General features: G+C 33.0%; 1 protein-coding gene across 1 annotated transcript; it reads right to left on the reverse strand.

Annotated features, from left to right (window-relative positions):
* Positions 1-222: 222 nt before the first annotated feature.
* LOC129226732 (SPRY domain-containing SOCS box protein 3-like) lies at positions 223-26,982 on the reverse strand. The gene is made up of 4 exons (XM_054861361.1): positions 26,717-26,982; positions 17,093-17,280; positions 14,089-14,317; positions 223-797 (listed from the first exon to the last, which is right to left on the reverse strand). The coding sequence occupies exons 1-4, from the start codon at positions 26,841-26,843 to the stop codon at positions 223-225; spliced, it is 1,119 nt and encodes a 372-aa protein (XP_054717336.1). The 5' UTR covers positions 26,844-26,982.
* Between the last annotated feature and the right edge of the window lie 516 nt (positions 26,983-27,498).

Below are 27,498 nucleotides of genomic sequence, written 5' to 3' on the forward strand. Positions count from 1 at the left end.
AATTAGTAAAATAGCAAGGATATAGTCTAAATTTTTCAATTGTTCCCAAGGGTGAAAAATAAGGCAACTTAGAAACAAGTCCCCCTAGCTATGTAACGTATTCATAATGGAAAAGTAATGCTTACACAATTTGAATGTACAAAGTTTTAAGATAATTAAATAATTGTTGCTAGTAAATATACTTTGATAGACTGACCAATATACTGCAGGGGAGAGGGATATCTACTCATAATCGCTATCTGTATCAGACAAGCCTATAGAATAATTATATGAGTAATGAAGTCGCTTAGCAGATCTATCATTTTCACTTAAATGCGTACAATTTCTACGAATTGCTTGAAACCTATTAAAATTTCTAAAACTGTAAGGTACAGATCCTAAGAGCACAAACTGACTACCTGAACTATCAGCAGATTCATCTATACTATTACTTTTAGAAGGTTCAGAATGCAAAATTTGATTGCAAAAATTTGCAACGACATCAATGCTTTTCTTCTTGTCTTTGTTTGATTTAAGATTGCCATGCTTGCACATATCACTTGCAGTCTTTTCTAGATTACACTGATCAAGAAGCCAATCAAGATTAGTACTAAGGAACCTCCGTAGGCCACTTGGTATATCAATAACATCTAAGACATTTCTATCATTTGGGATTATATCTCGAAGTCTCAAACAACAAAGAAATTGCAGAGATGAAGGAAAAGATGAACACCTTAAAATACGCATTCCACTACGAGCAGCTGTTGAAGAAGCCATTCCATAAAGTGTTTTCCCTTTTAGGCCGGAACTTGCAACACCTATGTCAAGCAGAAATTAGTTATTTAGAATATTTCTTTAAAAAGAGAAAAAAAAATCATAATCTACATCATAAATTAGTTTACAAGTGAAAATAGAGATGAAGTCTTAAGTGCAATACTGCCACGTGCACGTAAACGGCAATATAATTCTTATCAGCTGGACCGAAGAATAGCCTCATTTCTGCGATAAAGCTGGGTGAGGTGTCATTTTCTTCAGTTTTTTGCGTAGATTACGAATATGCTAAGGCGGAAATTGAAATTGGTAGCCAAAAAAAGCATCAAAATCATCAATTTCTGAAGTTTTGGCTTTTTGTCAATGAGTGACTTTTACCAGAAAAAATCCAAATGAAAGTTAGTCTTTAAATATATATTAGAAGCTCCACTTTTGCTCGATTCGCTGGCTAACTCCCGTTTGCCCTCAATAGCTCAATGGCCCCTACAGCGGGTGGCAAATTTCTAGAAAAAAAAATGACTTGTTGCATTCAATAAATGCAACAAGTTAGTCATTAATTAATTACATACTGGGGTCTCCGCCCTCTGCTCGATTCGCTAGCTAACCCCTGTTTGATATCTACGGTGGCTCAACACCGCCTGCAGTGCGTGATTAATTTCTAGAGAAAAAAAACTGACTTGTTGCATTTAATAAATAAAAAAGAGGAAAACACTTTTAAAAAGATATTCAAAAAAGTATGATATATGAGTTTTTAACTATACTTGGGGCAAACCTAACCTGGTAGCATTGTGAAGCTTACGCTGATCCTAATCTCAACATTATGACACTTCCAGGTCAGGTTTGATTGTACTATACTTATGTTGAGTTTTAAAAAGATGCAATGTTAAAGAAGAGTACACTTGCTCAAGAATCGTTGTCGTTGTCACTCCCAATCTCCTCACAACATCCAGTATTTATAAAGTTGTGACTATCTGCATCATATTCTTGTCTGTCACATAAGCAGTTGCAGATGTCAGTTCATGGCAGGTTGACATCCGAGCGTGGACATACTCCTTGTTGGCAAACTTTGCATTTGTTGCACAATATCATTTCAATGACTTCCTCGGGTGAGGGTCAACTCTGAAGCCAAGTAATGACAATTTTATCCTTTTCAGCATTCCAAACATGTTCGTGTGGCTTTGGAACAAATTGATTTTCTCCACATTGCAGCCTGGTAGTTGGCTCTCTTGACATGGAGACTCAATGTAGATTTACAAGGAGGCTAGAGCTCAGGCAGAACATGGCCTCCTTTAGAGCAGTACCAATCATACCTCAGTTAGTTCACGTCTCCTGTTTTTAAACAGCCGTACATTTCACATACAAAGCGTTCAAGGCTTGAATTCAAGTGTTCACTTACGGTCCATTCTTCACCAAGGTTTTTAAAGGTTTCAATATGAAATGATGCAGTGACCAATATTTTGAATGGTCCCTTTTTATCTTTCCCATAAAATGCCGAAATGCTGTCACAACCTTTAAAGCTGTGAAATCCAAGTATAACTTCCATCAGATAAAAACTGGTGCATCCATCTGGTAGCTTAGCTGTTTCTGACAACATTCTGAAGGAAGATCATCCGGTGTTTAGCTTTCTTTCCCATTCGAACATAAACGTTGCAGTTCCCTTGTCATCCTAATGAACAACCATACTGCAAGGATGTTGCTCTAACCAAAACGTGAGGCATGTATTGCTTTTCTTGTGTCCGCCTCTTCGAGGTCGCAAGCTAGTTCCATGCATTCAGTAGTTCCATTTGATGTTATTTTCTAGCATTTCTCATCACTAGCAAAGAATAATTGTCTTCCCTGTAATTGACACTGGTATGCAGGTGTTTTCCACAAATCCAACAGGAACTGAATAAAGTTAGTTTTATTGGAGCTCATTGTAAGAAACTGTAGCCAAGATCTAACTTTGAAACCTCTTTTGATATTTACATACAATGCTAAAATGGTATCATTTTGACGATGAGCTTGCTCAAAATCTTTTACAGAATTAGTTTTATACTTATCATATCAAAAACTATATCAACACTTTTTCCAGGATTATAAATTATCTTTTGGAAGATGATTTCGCCAACTTCGTTGAATATCAGACGGTTAGGGATTTTAACATTTCGGAGCAAGGACATTCAATCAAAAAAAAAAAAAAAAAAAAGCTGTATTTTGTGGATACTCGAGTTCACTACATTCTTTTCTACAACGTACCACAATTGACTATTAACCATCTTCTAGTGGTAACAAGGAGTATGTCTATGTTCGGAGGTCAACCAGACATGTACTTGCATCTGCTACTGCTTATGCGCCAAACAAAAATATGATGCTGATAGTCACGACTTTATAAATATTGCATATTGTAAGGAGAGTGGAAATGACGACGACAACTATTTTTATGCCAATTAAAGTAAGATAATCTTAAATATTCTTCTTCTTTAACATTGTGTCTTTATAAAACTCAACATAAGTATAGTTCGGGTAAACCTAACTTGGCAGTGTCATAATGTTGAGATTAGCTCTGCGTAGGCTTCACAATGCTACCATGTTAGGTTTACTCCAAGTATAGTTAAAAACTCATATAACATACTTTTTTTAATATTTTTAAAAAATGTTTTCCCCTTTTTCGTTTATTAAATGCAACAAGTCAGTTTTTTTTCGCTAGAGATTAATCAACCTCTGCAGGTGGAATTGAGCCACCATAGGTGGCCAACTGGGGTTAGCGAGCAAATTGAGCAGAGGGTGGAGTCCCCATTATGTAAGTATGTAATTAATTGCTGACTAACTTGTTACATGTATTAAATGCAACAAGTCAGTTTTTTTTCACTAGATATTGCCCCTTGCTGCAGGCAGCATTGAGTTACCATTGGTGACGACGAACGGGGTTAGCGAACGAATTGAGCAGAGGGGCAGAGCCCCCAGAATATATTTAAAGACTGACTAACTTTCATTTGTTTTTTTTTTCTGGTAAAAGTCACTCTAATTGACAAAAAGCCAAAACTTCAAAATTCAATGATTTTGATGCTTTTTTTTGGCAATTATTGTACAAAAGCTACCGATTTCGATTTCCAACTTAGCATATTCGTAATCTATGCAAAAAACTGAAAAAAAAAAAACCCCGAAACCTCACCCAGCTTTATCGCAGAAATGATGCTATTTGTCGAAATTTTGGGTGCTAGCTGATAGACTATATCTGCAGAAATTAGATATTTAAAGAAATGTGTAGTGAATTCAATACTAAGAGTAAGAAAATGTTGAAATTAGACTTTTTTCTTTCATGGGAAATCAAATAAGCGAACATGTACGATAAAGATAAGGTACATAAATGACAAAAAGTTCAAAAAAATTAAAAATTTGTAGTTACTGCCTTTTACCTACACACGGCAGAATACATATCTAAAGAGAAGCAATCTTTACAAAACAAATACTATCTGTGTATAAAAAACTATTTTTTGCTTATAAAACAGTGCATTGCTTTAAACACAATGAAGATGCATAGTAAAGATCATAGTTTTCAATATGTTTTGCTTCCCATATTCCATGCAAAAATCACCAGAATTAATTTGGCTAAGTATTTGACTGCTGAAAAATGAATATAAAAAGTATTTAATGCTAAAACTTAAAAGAATTATGCAAAAAACAAATTATGGAAAACCAAAAATTCAATTTTGTATTGGCTTTGTATCAGTAAAAATGCCAATTTTGTATCAGAAAGAACAGTTCAGTACTAAGTGAACTTAGTTTTGTAACAGAATCTTTAATTTTGTGTAAAACCACTACACAATTTGAAGCAAACATAAAAAAAAAAAAAATTGTGAAAAGAAATACATAAGTAACTTTTAAAACTCACTTTAAAAAAGTGGGAGAGGAAACAAGTTTGGTGAGTATACGATTGATTATCATACAGTAAAATCCTTCTAATGCGGACATAAACGGGACAATTTTTTTTTTGTCCGATTTGGAGGAGTGTCAGCAGGACAGGGGTTCATTAATTTTATTTGCCTTGGAATCAGGGAATTAAAAATTGTCCGAATAAGAGGGGTGTATGTTAGGAGGGGTTTTACTTAATATATTTACCTTAAATTATTTTTTTCACAGCATTTATTACAAACATTTATAGTATTTTTATTTATAACATTAAATCACAGAGACAACAACTAGCATTTTAATCAAAAAATATATGTGATGTATTTATTGCACTCAAACCTAAGAGCAAAAAAAATTTATAAGTAAGAAAAATATGTTTATAATTTTTTTGCAAAAAAAAGATAGAGAGAGAAAGAAAGAAATGTTATGCCGCTGTGAGATTCCTTTTTTTTTCCAATTTTTTTAACTTTTACAAAAATTAAACTTAATAACATTTTTTACTTATATGTCATGCATATACTTTATTAATCATTACACTAATAAGGTATTCACACAAACAACAACTTATAGACCTTGTTTTAAGTTTTCATCTAACATTAATACACTGGCCTTAAAAAGTTAAGTTACAATATGTTTTTCGAAGCTCACCATTTAAAAAATGACAGTAACAATAAAATGCATACTTTGCATGAATGATAATAACAAACTTTAAAACCATTTATATGAAAATGATAGCTGCAACAAAGAGCATATCTTCATGAGTGAGAAAAAATATGCAAATATCAAGCTTTCGTACTTTTGTGTGTAAGTTGTGCTGATTTTCAACTGTTGTTATTAGTTTCAGTGACGATAGTCAATAGAGTTTAGAAAATGTCTCAGAGATGTCGTTTGTCCCATTCGTTGAGGTGGCGGGCAGTTGGATGGATGGATGGAAATGGGATTATCTCAGGCTGATGCTGCTAGACGTCTCAATGTCTCGTAGTGTTGTTCAATGCCTTTGGGATAAATACCAATCTGAAGATTCTCTGTCCAAAAGACATGTTTCAGGCCAACCACGAGCTACAACACCTGTAGAAGACCGTTTTCTAGTTCTTTCGGTACAAAGGAGAAGAATCACTACTGCAGGTCTCTATGCAAGACGATCAGTTGTGTGTGTTCCACTCAACGATCACAGCAAAGGTTCTGCTTATGCTGGGCACGAGAACATGTTTCCTAGACTCAGCAGCAATAGGCTTTTGTGCTGTTCACAGGGTAGTCTAGATTTACATTGGAGAGTGATTCAGGGAGTCTACTAATCTGGAGGGAACAGCACACTAGATACCATCAATCCAACGCTGTTAAAAGACATAGTTATAGAGATGCTGGAATCATGGCTTGGGCAGGGATCTCGCTCGGTGGTCACACTGACCTGCACGTATTCCATGGAGGTACTTTGACTGGTCTGAGATCCTAAATCCATATGTCTGCCCATATGCTGGTGCTATTGATAATGACTTCATTCTGATGGATGCATACATGCCTCGCCAAGCTCGGATTGCCGAGGAGTATCTTGAGGACCACGGCTTGAAACAATCTCCAGACCTGAATCCGATAGAACATCTTTGGGACTATCTTGACCGACAAGTTGTGGCTTTAAATCCTCTTTCAAGGTCGTTACATGAGCTGGAACAAGGCTTACTCTGTGTCTGGTCTTGGCTTCCTATTCCGGTGTCCGACAACTTAATAAACGGCATGGAAAATCGATGTCGCCAATGCATTCAAGTTAGGGGGGACACATTCCTTATTATAACCCATTTTTGTATTGTTTCTATAACATTTTACTACAAAACACTGTTAAGTGCTGTTTTCTCCAAGAATGGATTTTCCCGCAAAGATTGCTTTTTTCGTTATAAATCGTTTTTACAATACACTTATACAAATTTCTATGACACATTCAATAAAAAACTATTTAATGCACATATCCTCCAAATTTTTTGTTTCTACATTCGTTCATTTGCAAATTAGACGAAAAAAAACTGGTTGCACCTTAACTTTTTGAGGCCAGTGTATTTTCACTTGAACCTTTTAAACGCTTGAGTTATTAGCTCTCCTTTTCACTGTCAAATAAAATATTGAAAAAAATGTTTTTAAAAAAATCATCAGATTTTAAAGACTTTTTCAGTCTTTAGAAATTTTTTAAAATCCTTTAAAAAAGAGTCTTAAAAGCATTCCCCAAACTTTAACCTAACAATTACTTAAGAAATTATTTATCAAAATTTATATAAAAAGAGCTCACTGAACTTTTTAGGCGCGAGAATTTAACCTCAAAAATCAGCTTATTTTCAGGAGTAAACTTTCATTAGTTTACCAAAAATCAAAATTGGATGTGGAACCTATATGACTGTTCTGTATGTCAATTAATACAGTATCTACCTTGACCACACATTTACATATTTTTTAAATTCATTCAATGTCTGTGTGCCTTTTTTGATTAGTTTGAACTTAACCCGGCATCAGAGGAACTTTTCTCACAAACATATAGCATTTAGGCAAAACAACCCCAAAATGCAATGAAATGAAACACAGCAACCCCTCGTTACATAGCACTTTTCGAGGGAAGAAGAAAAAGCGGCATATATCCGAAAGAGCAATATAACCGAGGTCACTAAAAATAGTTATCCATCTAACATACAAGGAAATTAGCATTCATTCTTTTCCATATAATTTTCAAATGGTTTCGATGTAGTTCACAAATGAGGCAGTGAGAAGCAAAGGGATGTAAGTGGACATTTTCAAGTTTTGAGTGAAACATGTTTAAAGATAACATCCTAGGCAGGCTTTCATTGAAATTTTTTTCTAAATCATGCTGTATAGCAGCAACTACTGGGGATAATAGTACCATCTCTTGCTCCAAGACAGAGAGGTTCACCTACCATGTGTAATGGTTATCTCCAAACTTTTAATTTGGCCACATACATCCCTTTGCTTCTCACGCTTCAAATGTACTACAGTAAAACCTCGCTACAACGATAATCCCTCTACTGCGATAATATTTCGTGGTCCCGGTAAACTCGCATAGGAATTAATGTTAGCCTCCTCTCAATACTGCGATATTCTTTACAGCAATAAACAACTATAAAACGATTTTTTTTTACATTTTCAACTCCCCTTTATTATGATAATTTGGTTTTCAAATAATGAAAAATATCCTATTTTATCAACTTTTGCCCTTCTTTCCCGTTTTATCTGACAAGAGAAGACTTTCTGCATATTGTGTACTTATTCCTTTCCACCACTCACCACTGTAAGAATTATTAAAAATGTTACATACTAAAACTTTGAAGTTCAAAAATGGGTGAGAACAGCAGACAAATCATATAAATATAATGCTCAAGGAATCCAACAAAATGGGGATAATAAACTGGGTTGTAGTACAACAAATTAAAAATTAATTTTGTAAATCGATAATAATTGAACTCATTCCTAGGACAGGAGATTGACATAAAACCTGGGGACAAGCTTTAAAATGACGTACCTTTGATTATTTAAATAATTAAATTTAGCTCAAGGATGCTATTTTACTCCTTTAAGTATGTTTAATTTAGTACTACAAATTGAATTTGTGGAATGTTGATATAACGTTTTTTAACTATTTAAGTATATTTGAGAAAGCGAATGGGGACATGCCAAAAGAGTGACATTCTGGATTTTTCAGAAGTTTTTGTAGGAAAAAATGAATGAGTTATTGCTTAATAGAAATGGAATAACATCGGAAAAGCTTTTCTAACTATTAAAATGGGGACAGAATATTGTTAGAATTTTGAAAAATCACCCAAACACGTTTACACCTAGGTAGGGCATATCGTCGCCCCAGAGCAATTTTAAGACATCTTAGTATTATTTCTGGGATTAGATATCTTACTGTTGCTCTGAGGCGAGGATATGCTATACATTAAAATATAAAAAAACCTATTGTATTCCCAAAATATGTATAGGCTCTCGATATAACAATATATCCCTCTACAACAATATATTTCTTTGGTCCCGAAAAATATAGTTGTTGCGAGGTTTTAATGTATTACATGTATTAAAATTTTAACAAGAATAAAATTTATGTAAATTTTAGCAGGGGTGCTCAACCGAGGGGGGGGGGTGGTTGTGGCACAGACTGTGGCATTGAAATTTTTAGGGGAAGTGTTTTGAGGGGTAACTTTTACTTTCGGGGGGTCCTTCTTGATATTTGGGGGGGGCATACCCTTGCTCTTAGGGTGCATGGGCACCCCTGATTTTAGCATCAGAAAGGTACAAACATCAAATGGCAAATGAAGATATTTCTTCTACTGCGGCATAAGGGTGAGCATTCCAATAACTTTTTATTCCCAAAAGACTTTCTAATCCCTTCAATTTGCTGTAGAAAAGATGTGAAAAGTAAAAGTAACTAGATCCTTTCCAGAAAACTCTCCCGCCTGTCCAGATCATTCTTCCTTTCCTTGGTGCAAATCCTGATTTGTGCAACCAAGCACAAATTTTTTTTGCATGAAAAGGCAGTCACAGAAGGAGTCACATATGTTTTCTTCTACTTAGGCCAGTATGACACCTGCTTGCTAACTCTCACTTATTGTAAAGACCTTAGTATCAATACAAAAGAAAATGTCAAGTAATATACAAATTATCATAAACTGAAATATTCTGCGGGTATGTACATTTGGGTGACAGGAATTGCCACTGCTTTTCCAGCAAATTCAGAAGAATAGAAACATTTTCATATTGGAGGAGAGTTACTCCATCATTTGCTACTATATATATATATATATATATATATATATATATATATATATGGGTCATTCTCACAAAAAGGTGACTTTTACAGTCCTTTAGTAATAAATAATAAAAACTTCAGTATATTCCTTAATATTTTTTCATGTGTTTTAGTTAAGTTTTGAACTAATTAATTTTATGCATGGTAATTAAATAAATTTAATATTTCAGTTTTATTTTTTAATAAATGTTGCTTTAAAATCCTCTCCCTGGACGTCCCTAAGTCTATGAGACAAAGCAATCTGTAATTGGTCTCAAACTGTTTAAATTATTTTTAAATATCTTTGATTGTATTAACTAGCTAAGAGTTCTAAGATGTTTTTAAAATAAAATTTAAAAAAAATAAATTGTATTTATAAAGAAAATGACTCATAAACTTTGTCCCTATGATTGAAGTCTCCCTCCGTGGACACTTAAAATAACTTAATAAATACATAATCGAGGGCAGAAAAAGTCAAGTCCATATAAGGTAAATGGTAGGATACTTAGCCATTTTGTTTTCTAGTGATCAACTTTAGTTCTCCTGTACACGTGTTGGATTGTTGTGTCTAAATCTGGTTTGGCAAAGTTCTTAGTGTATTCTCCGTGGTCATCATACAAAAGGTTCAATAAAACTGTTTTGTATTTGAAACATCATTTTTAGATAGCAAAAGTAGTATATTTGATAAAAAGAAGCATTCCATTTTTTTAACTTTAAAATCAAAACTCTGAAAAATTCTAAAGCTAACTTTTGTCTCCTCCGTGGACTTCCCTTCCGTGGACGTGGCTTGTCCACGGAGGAGATGACGTGGTCCACGGAAGAGACAAAGCCTTAGAAAAAATCATAAAAAATTTCAGTTTGCTAAATAAAATATAGGGCAATTTTGTTTTGTATTTTTTATAGAAAAGAAATTGAAATGATTTCTGTAATGTTTTATATATACTATATATATATATATATATATATATATATATATATATATATATATATTCTTTTAATAGTAGAAAAAAATGGGAAAACCAAAAAGTAAAAAGAAGTCAGACGTTCAAATCCAAACGAGGAGGGAACAAAAGAAACTTAGCATGAGACGTGCTAGACAGAAATTTAAAAAAAAATCCTCTTATGTTTGAAGAAAGTAAGAAAAAAGAGAGAGAACATTACTACCAAAGAAAGGCTGACAATTTAGTTGACCAGAAAACAGATATCCCAGACTGTGAAACTTTAGTTTCGGTACTTCAAAAAAACTGTAAGAATGTAATAATAAAAAATGTTGAAGAAAGTTCTATAAGTGATGTAGATAAACAAATTCCAAAGCATATTTCACCGTTTCCAGGAACAATGAAAATTCATGAACTTGTATTTAAAAAAAAAACAAATAAATATGGAAGCAAGATACCTCACCTGTCTAAGTTGTGGTGATCAATGTAATCATTACCATTTGGGATTAATTCATCGAGAAAGGATAAGAAGCAAACCAAAAATCAATGATTATGTTGTTGTACAGCAGGGATGCACAACCTATAACCTGCGGGCCAGAAGCGGCCCACGAAGCTTGTTAAATCGGCCTTTGGCAAGTTCTTCAAAAAAAAAATGTTTTTTTTTTTTTTTTTTTGAATTAAAAAAAAAAAAAAAATCTTTTGATTTATTAGGTTTTTTTTTTACTCATCAATGAAACTAAGAACATACTTTCGATATTTTCTTTTCCAACTAAATTAGGTTGCACTTTATTGATTTTGTTACAAAAGCTAGAATGTTGATTTTTTTTCAATAAAATAGGATATTCATAAAGAGCGAGGTCCTGAGTCTTTATTTCAAAAGCCTCCACATTTTAATTTGTTAATGTTAAGTAAGAGACACATAATAGTTCATATAGCTTTTTAAAACGCATGTTTACTTTCATAACAACCTTTATTGACACTTTCTTACATAAAAAATATCCTCCGTTGACTATTGTATCCCCTCCGTGGACGAGGTGGGATTTAAAATATTTGAAATCTTTTTAAAAATAAAATAGAAAACTTAACCACTACTATAGGGACATAATTCATAAACAAACAAAAACATTTATGCAATTTTTATTATTTTTTTACTTAGTTTTGTTAAAAGAATTTTTTTGGCCTATTTGTACCTTTTCTGTGAGAATGACCCATATATATATATATATATAAATATACATATATGAGGATAAGTATATAACTCACCATAAAATTGAAAGAAGTTTTATTTTAAAACAGTAAACTTAAACATAGACATTAATTTTTTTTTTCTTTTGGCTCCAATATTTCGGGAGACAGAAGAAAAGAGCGATTTATCCAAGTGAGTGATATGAGAGGCTACTGTATGAGCAATGACAAAACCTAGCTCTTCTACATTCTTAAACAGGATTCATACTCAATTTTAGAAATAAAATGAAGGAGTTTTGAAGGAGTACTAATGGGCTGTCCTTATATGCTGACAGTTTTTTTCAACATATTTGACCCCCTTCCCCCCCCCCTTTGTCACAAAGTGTCACACTTCACCTTACTCCTCTTGTCACATGTCATATTTTTTATAAACATATTGTTATCATAATTGTGATGTCACTTTTTGTCACCCTCTCTCTTCCCTTTGTCACAATTTCTTGAACCCGTCTCTCCCTTAAGGCATGACATTCCTTGTGGATGACCCTTTTTGCGATATCATAACTTCAACTTACTAAACATTTTTTTTTTACCACAACCACATAATATAGTATATCTAATTGTGTATTTTTAAATAATTAGACAAAATGACTTTTGCTGCTGAGTGTGTGATGGAGTGAAAAGCAACAATCATAAAACTTGAAAATACAGCCAAGCACCATTTAAACATGTTTTACTTCACTTATAAAATGTCTTAGTCATCTAATAATATTTTCACCTTCAACATTAATGACTTTGATGATCATTTTGTAAAACACATCTTTATGAAAAAAATAAATATACGAAATTACTGCATTAAAATCGCCTTTATGACGAAGTTAAGTTGTCGATCAAAGGATTTTAAGTTACTGTTATAGAGGAAGATTATGTAGCCTTGAACCAAAAAAGGAGTTTTGAAGGAATTAAAACCTAAATGAAGGTGTTTGAAGGGCCCTTCAAAAAAAAAAAAACCCTAAATGAAGGAGTATTGGAGGAGTTTTGAAGGAGCGTACGAAACCTGAAATAGACTGAAAATACTGCTAATGTCATGAAAACATTATGTTCTGTTTGAATTACAGACTGCAAGTACCTAAGTTCAAATCAAAAGGGTAAAATTTCTTGTAAAAGGCTATTGTATGATAAATGAGACATTGTCTTTACTCCCTATAAAACTTCTGCAGTACATACATCTTCGTTCAAAACATGATTTCTCATGCTAGAACTTTTGGTGATTTCTTCCTGTGTACCATATACTTGGGGGAAAAACACTGGTACATTTGTTTCTTTTGTGATCAAAAAATACCTGCACAGGAAGTTGCTTATTTCTGTTATCAAGGATAGCCCAAATGTTTTTTACTCATCCCATGGCTTGTCGTCCTATGTTGCTCGGGCAAATATTTTTTGGCAAAGACCACTGTGGGTTTAGATTTCCATTCAACCATTCTAAATTGAATGTTGTTATTCTCAACATATCACAACTTCCACAGTGAATGAACACTAACAATAACAACCCTAAGAGTAACAGATATTCCCAGCAGCCCTTTTAAATCTGCACAAAATTATGCAGAAATATCTTCCAGTGCAGTTCTCTTCCGCGACTCTGATATCCGATCCAGCTAAGAACTGAGCATGGTGCGCTCTCATGTGTCAAAAATCAAAGTCAGTGGCCTAGACTGAGAGGCGCAGTCATTTCTTGTTTCGCAGGTCTGAAGGTTAAATTTGAAAAATTTCCCGACTTCTCCCTTATTTTTTGAGGACAAAATAAATTCCCTAAAAATTACAAGTTTTTCCTGAGCGTACAAAGCATGAATAAGAAATAGTACACCTATACCTATATGCTGGAAAGAAATTACCAGCATTTCATCTGTGTGTCTACCCACCCAGCTAAGGTAAAAAAAGGGGGAAAAAGCTCAATAAAAATAAAATAAAATGCATCAATATATATATTATTATAATATATATTCACAATAATATATATATATATATATATATATATATATATATATATTATTGTAAAAAAAAATGCAACTTATTTTATGCTAGGAATAAAGTTAGCAAATTATGAATTTTCACGTTAGTACTTGATGTTAAGTACAGTTTGGGAAATTGAACAGCTCTCTTCTAGTAATTTCCGTTTTACTTTTTTTCTAAAATGGAACATTTTTCCAGAAAAAAAAAACAGCTCAGTTAAAATCTATTAAAACTAGTTCACATTTCTTTTCTGTTTTCAAACCAGAATTTTTCTTTTCTAGTTTTTAAAAAATTTTTTGATTGGTGGCACTTGATTTCTTCCTTTTTCAATAACTGAAAAATAAATAAAACAATAAATAGAGCCATTTTTTAAGATAGTAATCTTTTGTGAAAACCCAACTGGCCCAGATCTTTCATTTTTATAAGTGTGGCCTACTCTTGCAAAAAAAGGCTGCCGACACCTGCTTCAGTCAAAACACATAATTAGTTGTCAAACATTAAAAACGGATAAAGCATTACAAAGAGGGGAAATAATTTACTTACCCAAATGTTTCTTATCTTTATAAAAAGATAATGTTCCCCTCCAAAGATCCAAATGAATACCAATCACATTTCCTTGACTAAAAGAAGGAGCATAGTCCTGAGCTTCACCACAATGGTAAAATAATCCAGTATAGGATAGACCCCATGTTTTGTTGTCCATACCAAGTATGCTTAAGAATTTATCATGAACTTGCGACATATCAGCTTCAGATGTACCAACACCAACCATCTAAAAATATATTTGAGATTACGGAACTTTTTTTTTATTACTCGAAACAAAGACATTTTATAATAAAAAACAATTTTAAAATTAAATAAAAAGGGGGGGGGGGACATTTGATATTGCAATATATAGGTTTAGATCACACTAATTTAAAATTCAGATAATAAAATTTCAAGACAAAAATGTACGCAATGTTGCCAGTTTTTACGGGCTAATTCTTAATACAAATTTGAAAGAAGACAACAAAGACTGAAGAAATTAGGTTTTTGACAGTTGAATATTTACTTTTTACTTATTTAATTGAGGTTTACTCACAAGTGAAGATCATGTAGGTTAAACTACATTTTTACAAACTTCAACAAAATGCTTGTAAATAACATTACAGGGACAAAAAAGAATCAATAAGAAAGATTTTAAGAGAGGCTCTTTTCAAATTCAAACGAAAACAGTATTTTATAAGACAGTAATCAATAAATAGCAGTTTATCAACAGTATTTTATATATATACAAGAAAATTGCCTGTCAAGGTATAACGGGTTAAAATTGCCTGAATTGAACGAAGCAATTGTCTGTTTGGTGATATTTTGATAGTTGAAATTTCAATGCTAGCTCAAGTGCCAGTAGATAGCGTTAAGCTGTTGACCACTTTTTCCTTAATTTATTCTCCTAAAATATGTTTAACCAGTAAAACAGTTAAGATACCGGATCCAGTTCAGCCTTGTCAAAATAAAGCATTTCCTTGCAGGTCAAAAATTAACAAAAAATATTATCAAATTATCATGCCGTGGCGAGAGTTTCACTGTTGGTGACGTCAGGAGCATTACTTGATCATTTGCTATTATATATATGAGGATATACCTCACCATACAATTGAAAGAAGTTTTATTCTACAACAGTAAACTTAAACATAAACATTAGATGATGCGTCATAGAGCCTTTGTTCAGAATATTCATTATTTAATTTGCTTCTAGGTACAGTGGCTACAAGGGGTTCGTACACCTTGAAATTTTATAGTAAAACCAAAATAACACAAAACTGAATTCGAGTATGAAGTCCAATTTTTTTTCACACCATTCCTAGGCCATTCTGAATCAAACTCAGTAGTTTTTTTCAAAATATTGCCAGATTTTATTTTTGAAATTTGTCAAAAAACGATGAGACAGAGAAAAAATACGCCACAAAAGTCATCATACACTCAAATATTTTCATATTCAATTCATGATTAAAATTATCAAATGTGGTATTTTTTAATATTTTTGCATTGTAATGACACTGTAAAGTCATTTGCCTTTAATTTTTTGTTTATTTATTCCCTAATTTTCTGCTTATTATTTTTAAATGGCAGGTATGCATAGAAAACAACAAACAAGATTCGAAATTTGATTTTTTTTCCCCTCACAGTAGACACAAATTGGTTTAAAATGTCTCCAAATTAGTTAATTTATACAATTCTATAGTGAAGTGCTTGATAAAATGATTTAAAGACAAGAATCGGATCGAAAACAAGGTAAGAAAAGGTCAACTGGCAAAGTTAACAAAGCCTGATCGGAGGTTTACAGTTAAAAAAATTATGAAAAATACACATTTGAGTGCTGAAAAAATTTCTGCAGAATTGAATGAAACATTTTATGTTTAATTTTCATCTAAAATTGTTCACCAAGTTCTCTGATTAGCTGGATTAAAGGGGAACTCTTCACGCAGAAATTTTCTTGTTCGTGCGAAAAATAGTAAGCGTACGCTTTCCGTCGTAAAATCAATGATAAATAAGCTCAAAACGTTTTCGAACAACATCTTACTTATAGATGAAAATAAATTCAATATTTTGAGTTAAATTGTTGTATATCTGTCAATAGAAGAAACAATGAGGAATTTAATCTTAAGAACTTAGTTGGATCAGTTAATCAAGACGGTGAAGGTGTTCTTGTGTGAGGGTGCATAACTGCATCAGGACTTGGAAATTTAGAATTTTTCGAAGAAATAATGAATCACGCTGTTCATTTAAATATTTTTTTAAAAAAATTTAAACTATTAGCCCAAAATTTGGTAATTGGAAACAACTTTGTTTTTTATCAAGATAACAATAAGAAGAACACGTTTGCATTTGTTGCCTCAAAAATTGTCCTTAAACTTAGAAATATCTCCACAATCGCCAGATTTAAACTTAATGGAACGTATTTGGAGATATCTGGCGGCTAGATTACGAAAATACACCATTGAAATGAAAAGCGAACTAGAAACAGTAAGACTCCGATGAGCGGCTGAAAACTTACTCAGAAATTGCATAAAAAAAGAAAGAAAAAACAATGAAATCTATTCCCAGACGTTTAAAAGCTGTTGTTGATACTGCATGATGTTCTATTAAATTATAATTTTGCAAAAAGTTAGATTATTTACTAATTTTTTGACATTTTTTCAAAGTGTACAAAGACTTTTGTGAGATAAAATTTCCGGCACTTTTTGGTTTTTAATTTAAAAAAAAAAATTATGTTTTAATATTTTATTAAAAATTTCCCTGTAGTTTTGTTAAAAATAGATCATAGATCTTATAATTAAATCCTATTCCGAAATATTAATTCTAACCAATGCATAGGGCCTATTTCATTGAAAGTCATAGGTGTACGAACACTTTTGGGAGCCACTGTGTGTTGTTTCACTGAATAAAAATATCAAGAGTACATCTTATACCATGAAATTAAAATATCAGCTTACTGAGGTCACTTATTCAAGAATGATTCTATTTAAGAATTGGAGATTTGATGAAAGAGAAAAATATAGCTTACTATATCTGTTCCATATACAGGTTGTATCAATTTAACTTCCCAATAAAATTGGTCGTCTGACATAGGTTGAGATCCACGAACTATGGCAGTGCCACGACTAAAGTTTTGATGAAACCGAACATCCCTATTGTGATTCACCAAATTAACAAATTCATCATTGCTCTCAGCATCCCAGGTCCATTCAACATCTATAAAATAAAAAACTGAAAGCTAAAACAAAGATGCAAACATACAGCAAACTTGAATATGCATAAAATACCTTAAACATGTTTTAAAACTAGGGGGAGGAGGGGGAGGTTAGGCCGCAGAGAACGTTGAACCGGTCTCAATTATTTTAATACTATCGATATATTTTATTTTATGACCAACAAATAGCACCTATGGTCCTACAAATCCTATAATGAATTCATATGGCAAAGCTAGATAATGTAGGCGCACGCACTCACGCCGTGCGCGGATACATCGGCTGACGTGCGGATACATTCGCCGTGGAGTTGCACGTCGTCCGATTATCGTAAAAGCTCTTAAATAAAAGATAAAGATTAGATCAATTGAAGATCAATTTGAAACGAAAAAGAAGTAAAGACACTATCTTTACGTCTTATTTGTTTTAAATTAATATTGATATTATTTATTTAGATTGTAAAAATTATTACAAGATGTAAAAAGTACACCCGCGCGTTCGGTGGATGTATTCGCTGCCGTGCACGCGCATCTCGCGATAATCATTTAAGTTCTTGCTGATTTTTTCTAATTTGTTTTAAACTGATATTACTTAATTAATTTTTAAAAATTATTAATAGATAGAATATACGCAAGCGCGTAAGGCGCTGCTGTGTGGATACATTCGTTGTGAGCACGTGCATCTCGCGACAATCATTCAGGTTCTCCTTCTTAACTTCTAATTTGTTTAATTTTGTTTGTAATTGCTAACGTAATGATTAATTATTTTTATTTAGAATGTGGACACTCCCCCTCCCCCCCCCCCTTTTTTTTTGGACGTGAAAGACAATGATTAGCTTGCAGATACTTTTGAGTTGCGTGCGCAGATACTTTTTATTTTTATCTGACTCTGTCATATGGTACAGTTATATTGAACAAATTTTATTCCAGAAAGTGTTATTTCAGTAGTCCTGAGTAATTTTCAGAAAACTAACTATTTATTTTAATGGTTTTCATCAAGATTGCAGGAAAAAAATTGAACTCCTTTCTTAAAGTAAGTTCCTTTAGTTCAATATGATTGGCAATTTTTTCATTTTCTGTCAAAAAGAAAAAAAATTAAGACATCACTTTTTCAGACCAAGAATGTGATGTAGGTTGGTCCACTCTGTGAGGCACGTTGGACCCAACCAACCTACCCCACATAATTTAAAAACTTTTTTTGTTCTTAAATTTCAGTTATAATAACAATATTCTATGATTTTTCTTTTGATTTTCAAAAAATAATTGTGTACTAATGGTGAATGCTTAGGGTAACACCACCAGGAATTGGCAGGTCACCAGTGATTGGCACTTCCAACAAAAATGTCCTAAAATAAGATTCATATCCAATCTATTAAAAGTAGAAGGCTATATAGGTACCAACTGAATGTACATTAACTTGAAAGATTATAACTTCAATTCATGTTACTGAATGGTAGCAGTGCATAAAAAAGAGAAACAATTGTGGCTTGCGTCAAATTAGCCATTTTTGTTGCAAAAGCTCCTTCTCTGACTTAAGGGAAGCATGCACATAAATCCATTAAAATCTGACTTAAAATATATGTTACATTTTGGTTGTCAAAAGTGTTGTTTAGTTGAAGGGTATTACTTTCAGTTGGTAGAAGTAAATTTTCGTCTCTTTTTGGGTTTTTGAAAAAAATGATGGATGCCATTTAGTGGTGCTTCAGTTTTGCTAGTCCCCAGTAATTGGCACATGTGCTTATATAGTCCCTAATGTGTTGTGCAATGTGTCACTAGTGTGGTTTCTGCTACATTTGCAGCAACGATATTATATGGGTTCTACTATTGATTTGAATCCTCCGGAATCTACTGTTAAATTTTTAAAAGAAACAGTAAAAAACAAATATGTTTGGCCATCACAGTCGGATATCGCACAACTGTAGAGAACTATTCCATTTTTTATGGTCCCTTTGAACCACCAGGTTAATGTTCCTTTTTGTGTGAAAACAGTTATAATTCGTATTATAAAAACTGCATGCCGACTGATGAAACAGCAATAATCCCGATATATTTTTCCATGTAACATTCCAGATTTTTATTTCTCTAAAATACGTTTTTAATATCAAAATGTATGATTTACCATTAATTGATGCAAAATTACCCACTTTAAATTAACATTAAGTATGTTTCTTATGATGAAGACATTTGTATGTAATCAAAAGTGAAAAATAAAGTGATTTTCTAGTTCTATTAACATGTGCCAATTACTGGATCACAAGGTGTCATACACTGGGGTATCAGGTGCCAATTACTGGTGATTTCAGTAACTTTTTATACATATATTTTTATAAAAATATTTATTCAAATATTTTTAGCTTTTAGTGAACTAAATAGATGTATAGATGTGCATTCTTTGATACAAAAATATTTACAAGTAAATATTTCTTTTCTGAGAAATGAAAACAGAGATAAGTTTAAATACAAACTCTTAAAGTACTGGGGTGGTTACCCTATTGCTGTTTTTAAATAAAGATGATTTATCAAAAAATCAATTTAATATGTTATATTGATCTTTAAACTTGATATTTCTCACTCTACACACAACAGAGAATAAGGTAGTTATAACATTTAATAGTATTTATCACTAAAATTATAACAAATGTTGTTTGAGTTATTATGCGGTCCAACGTGTCCCACCAGGTGGACCAACGTACCCCACCCGTGGGGCACATTGGTCCACTTTAAGAGGTTTTGTTAAAAAAAAAGTTTATCAATTCAACACTTCCAAAAAAATCTGTGGTGTTGAGAAGTGTTTAATGAAACTTATTGTAGAAAATCAAACTAATCATTAAATTTCTGATGAGATAAAAAATGATAAGTGAAAAAGCAGACCAATGTCCCCCACCTTCTTTTACTGTATTTTTCTGCATATAGTTTGTGCTTTTTCTTTTTTCAACGGCAACACTCTTGACCTCAATTTACAGCAAGATTTACCAATAGAGACCGTTTTGCTGCCTGTAGGTTTGTTTATTTTACATAGCTTGGATTTTCCTCTTATGCCATTCAGGTTGTGTAAAATAAACAACCATCTATGTATTCAGTAAGTTACTGCCCTATAGCCAGGGCTAAGGCAGAACATGAAATAGCTACATATTGTTTTGACATTCTTTTTATACATAAATAAATAAACTTATAGTGCAAGATAATTAAAATAAAAAGTCAAAATTAAGAACACACTCTTTGTTCGAGCATCTTCCTCCAGAAAATATTGTTAGACTTCAGCAAAACAGGCAAAAAAGCTTGGTTTTTGCTGAATCCTGGAAAACCATTCTACAGAGCTATATGTTAAAATTTATAAGTAAGCTACTTTAGTAAAAATAAACATTTTGAATGAGGAATAAAAAATTTGAATTCAGAATTCTTGGATGATGACCAAATTTTAAAAGTTGTAAAGTGGATACAAATAAAGCTTTTGGGGAAAATGTCCGAGAGTCTATTTCATACCATCATTTTTTCCCACAGTGTAGAATCATGTACAATGGAATTTGAAAAGTAAGTGAAATTATTTGCTGTTCAAAGAGGGATGATGTTTTGAAGCTTGGTGCATCGCAAATCCTGATAGTCATTTCTGACCCTGAGATCAATTAGAGGCAATATTATTTCCAATAAATGTTTATAATACAAATTGTTTTCTCATCAATAAAGAAAAGTTCAAAATTACTATCAGTGGTCTGAGTAGTGTAGTTTAAGGTCCAGGTTAGAAACCCTTGGCAACTAATCAATTTTTTTTAATTACATGGCCTCAAAGTTCATAATTTGAAACAAAAAGAATCACAGCTTTAGGTCAATTGCTCTAAAACGCCTGAGTCAATACCTTTGAGCAAGAGCTGTAATTATGCTCTACATGGTGTAGTTTTAGGCTCATGTCATTACGTGGTGTAGTTTAAGGCTCATGTCAGAAAACCATGAGATCTAATCACCTTAATTAAAGTTTCAAACATGATGATTTCAGTATAAAAGAGCATTTTTTCACGAGTTTATTTACGTGCTACTCAAAATCTTATAAGCTCAAACTTGCATAAATACTAGAACGAATCAACAGCCTTTTGTACTTTAAGCTCCCAAAATTTCATGCTTCCAGTGTAATAAAATTCTCTGTAACCTTGACCACAACATAGCAATTCTTCTCACAAAGTTGATCCGCCATTTTGGAGCACTATATTTTGGAGATCCTAGATCCTCAGGATTCGGTTCTCGGAAGCTGAAAATTAGCATCAGGTTAGTTTCAAAGAAATCTCTACGTTTCTATAAAATTTCATTTCATTCGGGGATGATCAAGAGGGGACAATTTGAAAAATCAGGTCATTTGACGTGGAATTATCCTGACTTAATCATTATGCACATTTCACCTGTATCTTTTGTCCTCTTTTTTCCTCTCCTCCCTCTAACATCACCTGAAGTCATTTAAAACAGCATTTTTCGAACGATAATTTTGAATATTACTAGATGAGAACCCCCTGTAATCACCTCTCTCAAAAACAGTCGAAAGTAATCTACAATTGCGCTTTTTGAAATTCAATTGCAAAATTTGCTGGGGGAGGGAACTTGAACTTCTCCTTCCATTTTCAAAGATTTTCTAAAATTGCGTTTTTTCAACAACAATTTCCAGGATTTTCTATGGAAGAAATCTCTGGGTCCCTCCACTTCTGCAGGACTATTTTACTTACGATTAGGTTCTAATCTTTCATAATAAATCGTCATAGTTATTTTCAGAAATGAATTTTTATGAAACAGTATGAGGGTAGGGCACCATCCTTTAAATTCACCTGGGACGTTAGACCCAATAGGTATGCCACTGAACACCTTAAATTTTCACACGAGCATATTTATTTGTCTTTCATTAAAACCATGCTATTCCTTGATATTTTTATAATAATGTTATGAGCTTCTTTTGTGTAAAAAGGGGCAAAAATGCATTTGATGGGTGTCAAAAAGAGCTCCCATTCAAATTTAGAACCTAGCTTGATTTTGCAAAACATAGCTCTGTGCAATAGTTTCACGAAAACATTTTTTTTTTTTTAAATTAGTGAAACCTAACTGAAATGGATATACTAAAGAAAAAATGATGAAGACTGGGTGTGTGATCAAAAGCTGATTATGAGAAGCTTCCTTGCCAGTCAGCCACAGCCATCTCAGTCTCATTTCAGCAGCCTGCACATTACACCCAAAACATTATGGTGCTCTGTACCTTTAATCTTATCTTTTTTTTTTCTTGAGCTAATGGGGGTACCACGGTACCCCTGGTGACCCCCGTGCGCACGCCTCTGCCTATGGGGTAAAAAAAATCACAGACATGTTTTTATAACTTCTTTATTAGTATCAATATCATGTTTTCTCAGAGATATTTCACTTTGAAAGGCACAGGAACATTCATTTCTGTTTCCTAAACACTGTAATTTGTTGAAGTCATGTTTTTTTTTTTTTTGCTGTCAAGGTATGATTGTTGAATTTCGTTGAAACAGACGTTACATTCACACACAAAATCAATTACAAAAAGATTATAAGATGCATATAAATGCTTTCAAATATTAGAAAGTTATTTTTTCTTGACAAAACCAAGACTGAAAAAGATTACTTTGACCAGGTTTTAAAATTTATTTTTGTATTTAAGCTGCAAAAAATAAATATTTAACTGTAACGGATGTTACATAAAGTTTAACATCATTTGTACTATGGCATGATAAGATTAAAAAGTCTATGAATCTATTATGTAAATTTGTTCAAATTTTTAAAATTTAACATCACAAGACATGACTCTAATTTATCAGAACCTTGGTATTAAAATTCAGTTATTCTCTTTTGTAATAAAAAATTTTAAAATCTCTGTAACAGAAGTTACGGGCCGGGCTGTAACGGATGTTAAACTGTATGACATGGACATGTTGTATGTGTGTACTGAATGATAAATTAATAGTTGAAAAGTAATACCTTAAGTTCTTATAGACTATATAATGAAATCACAAAGTCATAGTCAATCGTTTCATACGATAATTGTAAAAAGTTAAACCTATTACTTATTTATAATATTAAAAAAAAAAAAAAAAAAACCTTCGACAAACACTTTTGGGCACGATATTTTTATGACATTTACTTCACATAAAAGAATGTTTACATTACATCAATTTAAAAACATATTTGCATTTTATTCATATTAAATGAAAATAACCCTTGAGCTGAAACTAGCCTCACTGGAGCGCTGATTTCACTAAAACCTTAATTAACGTTGTACAATTCTGCATCTGTTTTTTCCTGTTCATTTAAAGTTCTTGTCAGACCAGCGTAGAAAAGTTCCTGGACTGTAACCTCAATTATTTCTTGGACTTGGTCAGGATATATCTCATCATTAAAAACAAATGTTATTAATATAATTCCTAATATCAATGTTTCCGATGTTTGGCAGACAGTGGCAGATTTACCGGATCATTTGGGGGAGGGGGGGAGCATTCTCAAATTAGCTCAATTCTCACAGGTGTCCATCCTACGAAGAGAGCCTAAACCAAAATATATAATTAATGCCCTCCCACAAAAAAATCAAAGGCACAATCTGCACCATTGATCTATCCACCATGCATGGCCAGAGTTACCTCCGGTCAGAAGAGTCTCAAGAGTTGAATGAGCCTCTAAATTGATGTCATGAAAAAATGTAGGAACATTTTAAAAATAAAGATAATATTTTCTGTTTCAAGGGAAAAGAAATAATTCTGCCCTGACTAGGAGTTAAATTTATTTAAAGTAAAACACATGTCATAAGATTAACTATTTTTTTTAGTTTTCGTCATTTTTTTTAAATATATTTTTTATTCCTCTCCAATTTTTTTTTTCCAAAACTCATAAAGTTTTTAGGGAGGGGGACATGGACTCCTTCTTAATCTGTCCCTGTTGGTCAGTAGTTTTGAGTCTCTACCTCCTTGAAGGGACTGAACAATCTCTTAACCTTCAAACTTGAGTCGATGTGATTAGATTCATAGATAGTACTAAGCACTACTCTTCAAGCCCTGTCACCAGAGTTTTTAAGCATTGACAACCAACATCACGAAAAAATCGCCTAAAGTGGAGTCAGAATTTCAATGTAAAAACATTTCCATGGAGAGAGAATTTTGAATGCATAATTTTCCTCCTCAAAGATGGTCCCTATAATTGCATTTTTAAAGCTTCAATTCTAAAAATGTGATTGGGGAGAGCTATTACACCTCCCTTTCCATGGCATCATATTTGAAATTGTCTAAAATCTTGTTTTTGTTGCTTCAATATCAAGAAGTGCTTGAGGAAGAGATCACGAATCCGTCTCCTTGACACTCTACCAAAGATGGCCAACAATCATGATTTAAAAGACTGCAATTTAAAAAAAATTCTGGATAAGAGCCTCCGTTATTCTCTTCCCCTCCAAATATCATCAAAGATCATCGCAAGCTGTGTTTTCAGAGTTAAAATTTTGCACAATTTAGCTAAGGCTTAAAGCCCCTTAACACCCTATTTATGAAAGAAAATTAAACCGCTTAATCAAACGACGAGTACATCACTATTTATCTTCAAACTATTTACAATTTTAATCTTTGAAATGATCTTTTTGTCTGCTTATTTCATCACATTTGATATGAAAACTGGTAAAAAGAGATGCCATCTTGATATTGCATATTTTCTTACAAGAAAAGAAAAGTACCATTGAGGATCTAAATGACTGTCAGAAATAGTTCTTGAGTCCACAAATGAATCATTCGATGAACAATTAGAGTAGAACTAAAATACTGGTAAAAATTCTTTTTTTCCTATTCTTTATACCCCCCCCCCTTGAAACACTTTTAATTCAAACTCCTTTAATCACAATTAAAAAAAAAAAGGCTTAGCTCATTTTTATATATATATTTTGTTTAATTTTAATTTGTCACTTCTCCATATAATGCCCATTAGCCATTTGCTGCCCGAAAATGATTAATGATTGTCTATACTCCCCCCCCCCCCCCAATTGGCATGTTCCTTTTTCAGGACCCAGTTCAACCCTGGCTACATGTTGCCAACCATGGACTTTATGAATTGTTTGATGTATTGAATACATTTTTATAATTGCATTTAAAAATGTATAATGGATGTTACCAGGGCCAGATATAGTGGAGGGCAGGCGGGACTACTGCCCGGGGGCCTCCACAAAATTTTTTTTACAAAATATCCCAACTTTCATGGGTCGAAAACATCGGATATATACATATATATCAAAATATTCGGATACATCAAGATATTGGATATTTTTGAAAATATGATAATCTTTTCGAACCCTGATTAGGGGCCTCCACACTTCCAAATCCGGCCCTGGATGTTACATTCAAGTTGAAACGTCCAATACAAACTTATGTAACGTCTATCCGTTACATGTCTGTTTGTGCATGATTTTTATTATAATCATATAAATTTTGGGAATTATAGTTTCTTTACCCTTAAAATAAAAAAAAATAACTAAGAACAAAACTTTTTAAAAAATGTTTCACAATGTGAGGAGAATTTATTTACCTTTTTGTAACGGACGTTACATATAACATGATGTTGTAATTATACCCCTAATTAAACTATTTATGCTCGAAAAAAGCCCAAACATGGTTTTATTTTAATTTTTTAGTTTTTACATCAATATTAAATTTACGCTACTTAAATTAACTACATAATTTGAATTAGTAATAAGGTACAATAATGATCATTTTACTTGTTAAAAACACAAATAATAGACTATTTCCCATCCCTATCTCCACTAAATAAACCCAATATGAGAAAAAAAAAATTTGAATTCTGAAATTTTGAATTTAAATTATGTTTTTCGCAATCACGAACTGAGACAGGACCCTACTCATTGGAGATATTGTTTCTAGAAACAGCTCCTGTCCCCCCCCCCCCAAGCCTGCCTCTCCTCCTGGGCAGTTACGTGTGCATAGTTGTGTGTGTAAGTGTGTAGGCTAGTGTGTGTGCACGTAGGCATCTGTGTATGTGTGTGAGAGTGTGAGCGTGCGTGTGTGTAGGACATGGACACCTCCGACCAGGAGAAGCGGATAGCTCAGGACCGGAGCAGCCGCGCCGCGCCGCCTGCAGAGGACGGTGGTGCTGCAGAGGCTTCTGATCCAAGCTGAAAAAGGCACGGAACATCAAAAACGGTCAAATGAGAATAATAAGCAATCGTGATTGCTCAAAAAAGCAACACTAGATTCTTGTTATAGGGGTTATAAGCTTTCTAATGATGTATAACTCTTACGGATTTGTTCAAATTAATTTTCTGACCTCTTGGTTTCATGTTAGCTGGAAGTCACCGATTGTAAAATTGCTGTTTTTTGATTTATTTTTCCCAACTTGATACCTCTGGCCACCACTGAAAAAATTCAAAATGACGGGCTCGATTAAAATAGTAACGGCAAACAAACTTACTAGTACACCATTGACAGAGCTTTTGATTACCAGCAAAATTATCTTCTTGCTCGTCCACTGACATTTCCACTGGGCGAAAATAACTTAATCCTCTCATTCGATCTTCAATTCTTTCCATTAAAAACATACAAAGTAGTACAACACAAGCAAAAAGTTTTTTCCAATCGACGTAGTTTCAATTTCGGATATTCAAATTTCCCCTAAACATGAAAGGAAAGTTTATATTTATAAGTAATACATTTTTTATTAGGGAAAACGGGATAAACAACTGCTGCTGTCCCACCGCTGATGTAAACATAGAATGTTCTAGAGAGAAACCATACAGCCAACAAGACAAGCGTCACGTTTTATTTTAAAAGCTAGGTGTCGCTTTAAACCGCATGTCGAACCTTTTACGTTATTTCCTAGTATTTTGTTTTATTCAGAATAGTTTAAATTTTATGATTCATAGGAAGCTGATTTTATAAGAAATGGGGAGTAGAGTCCTCTGTCGTCATTTGAAGTGTTTGGGTCCATCCTTTGATTTTATTTTTGCCAACATTAGTGGATTTTTGAAGGGACTCCAAGATGGAAGGGAGTCTCCTGGTTCGATCACCCCAAAGAACGCCTCCTTACTCTTAGCCCCACCCCCTAGCCTAAAGTAGGCGTAACCGTGGGAAAACGGACGACAGCTCCTGGTGGCGTCCATATCCGGGGCCATCACACACATGCAGTCAAAAATTCAAATTTTTAAACTAAAATAGCCCATTATTTAGAGTTTATAAAAGCTTTCGAATGCTATT

The sequence above is a fragment of the Uloborus diversus genome, chromosome 7, assembly GCF_026930045.1.
Source record: "Uloborus diversus isolate 005 chromosome 7, Udiv.v.3.1, whole genome shotgun sequence".
Taxonomy (NCBI): domain Eukaryota; kingdom Metazoa; phylum Arthropoda; class Arachnida; order Araneae; family Uloboridae; genus Uloborus; species Uloborus diversus.